Source organism: Sminthopsis crassicaudata, chromosome 1 (assembly GCF_048593235.1).
Source record: "Sminthopsis crassicaudata isolate SCR6 chromosome 1, ASM4859323v1, whole genome shotgun sequence".
NCBI lineage: Eukaryota > Metazoa > Chordata > Mammalia > Dasyuromorphia > Dasyuridae > Sminthopsis > Sminthopsis crassicaudata.
Window position 1 is genome coordinate 494,934,985 of NC_133617.1, and position 8,278 is coordinate 494,943,262.

An 8,278-nucleotide genomic window follows, 5' to 3' on the forward strand; every position below is an offset into this window, starting at 1 on the left:
CACCTCCAAAGAATTGAAGGCATCTGAAAGCAGGTTAAAACATAACTTTAATTTTAAATTTTTTTCTTTATTGTCCTTGGGGATTTTTGTCTGTTTTCTTTTGCAACATGATTAATATGGAAATGTTTTGCATGACTACACATATATAATTTATATAAAATTGTTCACTGTCTCAGGAAGTTCAGAGAGACCAAAAGAGGGATAGAATTTGGAACTCAACCTTTTAAAAATGAATGTTAATTTTTTTGTTTACATATGACATAGAAAAAATAAAAATTAAATGTAAAATAAAAGAATGCTATGATATTGGCTCTTTTAACTACCCTGGACAACCACAGAGCAGGATGGAAATTGCTTGTTATAGTTAAGTCTCTCTCTTCAGAGAATCTTATAGCCCTCCTCAATCAGCATTCTCAAACAATAACTATAAAACTCACTAAAAAGTTGTCTTAGTTAAAAGCTACATTATCCCCACTAAGTATTCCCAGCCAATAGCTATGGAATTTGATGCAGTTCTCTTGGTCAGGCCTCTTATTAAGCCAGTAGCTGTGAGCTTCTCTGTTCCCAAGGCAGTCTGAAATAGAAGATACAAAAAAATAGGTTAACATCAATTCTATCCCCTTGAACTCTTCTTAGAATTCTTCTGTTAACTGCTTTTCTTCATATGACCTCTGAACTGAACTAAATGCTGAACTGCTCTCTTTTTTAAACTGTCTTGATATTACTGGATTCCCTGGGTATTTCCATTCAACTGTCACTTAAGTTATGGTTAGAATCTCATCTTAGATTTTTTAGGATTTATAATATCTCTAACCTGAGGTAAATTTCCCTACATCTCTACTTTCTTAAGCAGAAAAGAGATTGAAAGACATAGGTAAGGAAACTGTTCAACTTCACCCCCGTAGCTTCTCAGTTTTATGTAAAGCAATATTTGCTATACTGGCTAGGGAAGAATGAGAAATCTATGACTTTTATTCAAACTTCTCTTTAACAAACTACTATGATAACATGGTGTGGCCTTTTTCTGATCTTTCTATTAAATCATTTAGGCAGGTGGCAATGAGAATATCTGAATTAAGCCAGAAGCATTGGGAAAAGACAAAGGAGATGCATAAGTGTGACTTGTTTGGCATAGTAAATTATTAGAAATGAGCAATATGAGAGAAGATATAGCAACCCTAAAATAGAGAATTAAGTGAGACTAGTCAAATGGTAATACTACCAAGAGAAACATTAAAGCTAGAACTAAATAAGAATGGGCTGACTGGGCAATATAATTATTTCAGTTTGGGGCATATTGATTTTGAGGAGCTAATGGGAAATACACTAAGGTGGTTTTATAAGAAATTAAAGATGGGAATCTCAAATTTTATGCAGAAGAAAGGTCAAGAGCAATATATAATCTTAAAAGTCAACTGCATAGAAGAGATAGTTCAAGTGATGGCAATGAATTAGTTTTATAAGGAAATGATAATAGAGGAAAGTAAAGACTCCATGACAAAACACTGATGAGGAAAATCCACATTAAGGGGTCAATAAGAAGGTAGGAAACTACATAGGAGAAAAACTAGGAGTTAAAAGTCTTCTCAAAGCCAAAAGATAAGTATTCAGTAGGATGGGATAGTCAATAGTATCAAAACCCATAGAAATCAGGAAGGATCAGCAGTATTTCAATGTATTAGATTTGGAAATTAGTAAATCATTGGTATCCTCTAACAGAGTAGTTTCAGTAGGAGACTTTAAGGTAGAACTCAATTGCAAGGAACTGAGCAAAGAATGGGTAGCAATAAAGTGAAAGCATTGGTTGGTGGTTTATTACTTTTGTAAGTAGTTTAGTAGTGATGGAGAAGACAAAATAAAGATGTTAGCAACATGAGCTAAAAGGATTATCAATAGATAGGTTTAGGATTCAGGAGAACTGGTGGATTTTTATTTACAGTGAAGGAATATTTGGCTATACTTGACAGAATGGGAGTTTACTATACCAGGGTCCCAATAGAGGCATCAGGGAATGGGATCAAAAGGGTAAAGTCTTTGAGATAAAAATCAGTGTCTTTGAGATAAAAATAGTGTCTTTGAAGCCAAAAGATGAAAAAATAGGAGGATGAAATGTGGTCAATAGTGTTAAAAGTTGCAGAAAAGTTAAGGAAAAATATAGTGATGATACTGAAAAGATATGAGAAACAGAGAAAGGAACCTGAAAGAAGGTTACATCAATTTTTCAGTTTTCTTAATGAAAATAGAATTGAGAGGCAGTGAGGTGGGGGAGGGGAAGGTGCTGCTGTTGTAAAATGGATGAGCTATGAGAATACTTGTAGACAAAGGAAAAGATAGTAGAGAAGAATGATCACTAAATCAAGTCTTTGGAGGAAAAATTTCCTGCCCTTCAGTCATCCCATCCCTTAAATATTTGAGATAGAATCACCATTGGTAGTTAGAAAATAGATTTAAAACTCACTGTGAGGAATAAGATAAATTTTAAGTAAGAATAAAATCGTTGTGTTGAGCAAGGACCTAGTTGAGGTTCTAGATCCCAGTATAATGAGTATCCCTTCTGTCAGGTGTCTTCAAATATTCCTTCCCTAATGACTCCCTTCCATCAATAAAGAAACATATTCCAATTCTTCTCAATCCTTCACCAAAGGACACAGAGTAAAAAGTCAAAGATATAGGAGAAAACAAAAGGGGAGAATATCATAAAGCAAGATGTGGTTGATAGTCAAGCAGTGAATAAGCCTGAGGAGATAAGTCAGAGAAAATACACCACTGGATTTAGCAATTAGAGTAATTGTGCCCTTAGACAGTCAAGTCCTAGTATAGTGATGGGGATGGAAGCCAAATTATAAGCATTAAGAAATAAGTGAAAAGTTAGAAAATAAAGTCAATGAAGTAGATACTGTTTTCCTGAATTTACTAATGAAGGCAAGGAGAAGATGGTAAGATGGCTTGAAAAGGCAGTAGAACAGAAAAAAGTTGGTAGTGATCAAGATGGTAGTGCTGGTGCTACAGGATAAGTGAAGCATAAAAATACTTGTAGACAGAGGGGAAGACAGTAATGAAGGTAAATCAGGTTCCTGGAGGTTTCCTTCCCCTCAGACATAACACATTCTTACATCTCACCTATCCCCAAACATCCTTACTACCTTCTTTTGGCTTCAGTTCCTGTCAATCAGTAGTCTTTCAGTAAACATTTATCAAGTACCTATTATTTGCCAAGCTCTCTGTTAAGTGCTGGGATACAAAAAGAGGCTGAACAAGCTGTTTTACTTCTCTCTTCCCTTTCACTTGTATTAGGCTTTGCTAAAAATGTAGTTAAACCTCATCTTCCAATTCAGAAAAATGGGGGTTAGGTTGAATAAAAATTTTGAATTGTGGCAGAAAAAGAAGAGAGATGTATTGTGACTGCTGTCTTTTCCGTAAAGTAAGAGATGAAGTCAAATGTAGGTTATTTGCTAAGGGACAGAAATGGAAGTATGGAAGTAGAGTTGGACATTTGTCAAAAAAAGTTAAGGAACAGCTGTTGCAGAGTACATAATGGAAGTCAATGAGAGATGAATAGGAATCTAAAGCCCTTCATTATATATCTTCCAACAAACTTTTACAGTATTATTTCCTGTACTACCCTTGCATACCTTGTTCCATTCAAACCGATCTAATACAATTACTACATAGTTATCTTACTTTCCACCTCCATACAAATGGCCCTCCATATTTAGAATAGATTCTCTCCTCACCTCCATCACTACAGAATTCATAGCTCCTTTAAAAGTATTGTTTAGTGCCCCAAACTATAAGATTTTTTCTCTGATTCCTTTCCCCCAATTACTAGAATTGTCTGCCTTTTGAAGTTAATTTGTATAACTTTTTTTTTATCTGTACATATTATGCTGTCCAAGTCAAAAATCATAACATAAGGTTCTTGTATGCAGGGTTTTTTTCTTTTCCGATATTTCCTTCTTTCTTTCCATTCCTCCTTCCATTACTTTTTTCCTGCCTTCCTCCTATCCTTCCTTCCTTTCTTCCTTCCTTCCTTCTTTCCATATAACAAGGACTTAATGTTTCCTGACTAATTTGAATTGAAACTAGGTGGCTTTTATATTCTTTTCCAAAGCTGAAATTCTGTGATTTAGTGAATAAAAGGATTGTCATATAGCCATAGGACCTAGTTGAAATTAGAAATACAGGTTCAATATATATTCATTTAATATGGCTCAGTATCTTTGCAAAAGAAATGTGAAAAGCAGGTGTTGGCAGTTGTTCAATGTTGTGTGTAAATTTAAGAGCCAAAACCACCTTTGAGACTACATAATCCAACTTTCTCATTTTACAGATGAGGAGACTGAAGCTCAGAATAGTGAAGGGAATTGTCCAAGATTGCTTAGCTATTAAATAGTGGACCTGGATTGGGGACTCAAACCCAAATATTCTGCTTCCAAATCCAATCTGACAAGTATTTATTAAGTGCCTATTATAAGCAAAGCATTTGATTAGCTATTGGGTTTAAAAAGACAAAGGTGAAACACAGACTCATTCTCAAATCAGTTTCTGCACCTTGAGATCAGAAATTCTTTTGACCTGAGATGCTTGCTAAACCACATGTATCTTGCTCATAAAAGACTTAATAAATGGTTGTTGAATTAAATGAAACAGCAAGAACAAGAACAGCAAACAATGATGGGAAAGCAGATGAAAGAAATTAAATAGTAAGACTACTAATTCATTTTCTTTAAAAATATTTGGATTGATATATTTTGTTTTTTACATTGTCTAGATTTTCCCCAGTTGTAATCCCTTTCTCTCTCAAAAAGTCATGCCTTATAATCAATAATTTAAAAAGAAAAGAAATACATCTAAAAAATCTGATATAATAATGCAGTGATTCACATTATTGGCCCATATCTATTGATGCTTCTGGCCCAAATCCTTACTATGAAAAGGTGAAGGGAGAGGGCCCTCTTTTATCTGTTCTGGAATTCATCTTTTTTATTTTAAAGCATTTTCTGTGGATATTCTCTCTTTTTGCATCATTGTAATCATTTTATGATATCATTTTCCTGGCTCTGCCTATTCACTTTGTATCAGTTAATATTTTGCATGGTTCTCTGTATTACTGAGATTGTAGTTTCCTACAACACAGTAATATTCTACTTTTACTCATGTAGCAACTTGTTTCGTCATTCTCCATTTGATGGTTCTTTACTGTTTCCAATTCTTTACTACTACAAAACACCTCTGCAAATATTCGGGTGACTCTATATCCTTGAAATATGTGCCTAGCAATGGAATCTCTAGTCAAAGGGTTTGGGTTTTTTAAATCACTCTCTTTGCATTATTAGAAATTCATTTCCAGAAAAGTTGGGCTAATTAGCTTTACCAACAATATATTAACATGTACATTTTTGCCTAACTCTTCCAATATTATTCCCCTTTTACCTTTGCCAATTTGCTAAGAATGAGATGAAACCAAAGGGCTGTTTTGATTTGCAGTTCTCTTCTTATTAGTGTTTTCAAGTACTCTTTCATATGGTTGTTACTGGTTTGCAATTACTCTTTTGAGAATTATTTGCTCATATCCTTTGACCACTTCTCTATTGGGAAATGTATTCATTTATTTTCAAAGATTCACAATGCAATTTATAGTTTACAGTAACGGAATAGTTTACAGTAACGGATTTGCCAAGTAAAATGCACTGGATAATAAAAAGTGACTTGTCTTTTATATCAGTAAAACATGATAGAAGAAGACAATGTGAGAAATGAGGTTGTGAGAAATGAGGTTGTGAGCCGAGTGTGCTAGAGGGCTTTTAACTTGAGGACCACAGCTTTAACCCTATCTTCATCGAGCCAATTGGTATTTGGATGCCTAGACAACTGCCAAGTAGTGAGCAAATAAGGGACCACAAAAAAAAAAGAAAAGAAAAAAAGAAACCAGCTGCCAGAGCATGGATCTAGCCAAATTAAGTAACAGCTGTTGTTTGATTATATATTTAATAAAAAAACATATTTTTGAGCAGTAGAAAAACTGTTTTTTCCAAAACAAAAGTAGAGTGATAGATAGATAGATAGATAGATAGATAGATAGATAGATAGATAGATAGATATGTTCTCATGAAAGAGGCACTGAAGAGTTAAAACATCAGATGGGGAAAGGTATAATAGGGGTTTAATGGATTAGAAACTGAGTTTCATACCTACCATTGAGCTGTCTCCTATTGATCAAAAAATACTAAATCTAATTTTTATAGCCCTCAATGAGTTTTCTTCCCAACAATAAAGTGAAGGAATAAGTGAAAATATTACCATTCCCAATTTATAGATGAAGAAATTAATTCCTAGACTAGGAAATGACTTGCTCAGCTATCACCCAGGTAGTGAATGTTAGGATTTAAACCCAGGCATCTAACCCACTCTAAAATACCACACTGCCACCATTATTATTATATTGCTGTTGTCATTCAGGGCCAAGGTAATCAACATTTTATATCTTCCTCTAAAATGGTTATTCAGAATAAGCAAGGTAAGAAATAATGGAAAGTTGTCTTATCCCAGTCTATTTCAAAGAAGTTAGCTAAAGTGAGAACAGAGCCTTGTAATGGATCCAGTCAGGATAGTCTTGGGTTAGAATTCTGCCTCAAACACTTTATAGTGATATTACCAGGGCAGATCATTGCATCTCAGTTTCCTTATCAGCAAAAGATGGACGATATTTACCTCAAAGAGTTGTGAGATAGTGATATGACAACTTAGGTAGAATGCTTTGCAAACAGTAAAGTACAATATGGTTGAAGGCTATGAAGAAGCCCTTTAGCTGAAAAAAAGAACATGGGTTTCTCTTCTTTCTTCCACCTCCCGGAAATGGGAACACCGAAAGAATTCTGCCTTGTTCCTTTTGCTGAAGTCTGTCAGAGAAATAAAAGTTGTATGGTAGCATAAAAGAAAAAGGAGGTGGGAGGAGGAAAGAGAGAGACTTCAGCAACAGTAGTTGAAGCAGCTGCATATTCTTGTCACAGGTTTTAGTTCTGTAAATAAATTCATCTGCAAATAATAAACTATCTCCCAGTGCAGCTGTAGGTCTGGAGAGAAATGGTGTCTTAGGATTTAAGTTTAAAGTCAGAGCCTTTCCACCTTAGGTGTAACAAATAAGTAGGGTCGTTTTCTTTTTGTTCCTAGTTGATTCATCCAATCACATCCCAGTATGCAAATAATCCCCAGTCCATTCAGATAAAAAGGAACAAATAAAGCTTAAGTGCTCAATCTGGACAAAATCCGCTGAGCTTGTCTAGAACTTCTCTTCACCTGTGTTTCAGGGGCCAGGTCAAAAATGTCTACAAGTGAGGAGCAGCAGACCCCAGCCAAACCTGCAGAGGGGATCATACCTGCTCCACTAAAAGACTGGAAAATCCAGTATACTAAGGTTAGTAGGCTTAGCCAAGCATGTCTGTTACCTTGCCTTGCGCAAGTGAAAAATTCACTTGCTTAAAGAGTGGAAAGGCTAATTTCAATTATATTTTATTAAAGGGTATTAAATAAGTATATAAATGGAAAGCATGCATAGTGAGAATCTATATGAAGAATCTTTCTAAAAAAGAAAGGATATGAAATGGGACAAATAACCTTATATACTAAGACTATTTGGATTCTGATTCTTAAACTGTTCTCTTAGAAGAACTAGTGCATATTGCTTAGCAAGTTTGAGTATTATACTACATAGATCTGCATATAGAGGGATCAGGACTTATACTAGGGAAAATAATTCAGTAAGTACATATGAGGAAGAAACTGAGGAAATTCGGGATAATATGCCATGAATAATGACAGTAGGGTATTTTTTTTTTGTTTCGATGTTGTTTTGTTTTGTTTTGTTTTTAAGATATAGTGGTGGTTAATGAATAATAATTTGAGTGAGTTACACAGCTGTAACTTTAGGGGGGAAGTGGGTTTGCATCATTGGCATATTTTTCAGATTAAAGAAATGCACTTCTTTATCTCGCAGGATAAGTTTACTGTTATTAGAACAGATGTACAGTGGCAAACCAGTTGATATTATGAGGAGCAAAGAGCCAGACCAGGTCTCAGATATTCCCACTGAGAGACTAGTGAAAGACTCCTGCATTATTGATTTTAAAATGATTTCTGTGCTATGCTATGTATACAAGTGTGCAAGTTAAATCCTCAATGCTCCAAAAAGCTTTCTAAAACTCTTTAAAAACAAGGTAGTGGTGTTTTTGTAATTTGATGTATAACTCGGAGGTAAACTCAAGGACAGAGCAGAAAAAAA

General features: G+C 34.7%; 1 protein-coding gene across 6 annotated transcripts in view; it reads left to right on the plus strand.

Moving 5' to 3' along the window:
• The first annotated feature begins 560 nt into the window (after nucleotides 1-560).
• LOC141550609 (aldehyde dehydrogenase 1A1) overlaps nucleotides 561-8,278 on the plus strand; it is an 81,387-nt gene continuing 73,669 nt past the window's right edge. For 2 of the 6 annotated variants that reach the window (XR_012484645.1, XM_074281426.1), the window contains exons 1-2: nucleotides 561-874; nucleotides 7,308-7,414. Coding sequence is in view for 5 of the 6 variants with exons in the window: in XM_074281426.1 (XP_074137527.1) it covers nucleotides 7,322-7,414 (93 nt within the window). In the remaining variant the exon portion in view is untranslated. Of the gene's footprint in view, nucleotides 875-895; nucleotides 1,012-4,330; nucleotides 4,704-7,240; nucleotides 7,415-8,278 lie in introns of those variants that run through there. The other 4 variants (XM_074281427.1, XM_074281428.1, XM_074281429.1 and 1 more) reach the window with 4 other exon arrangements.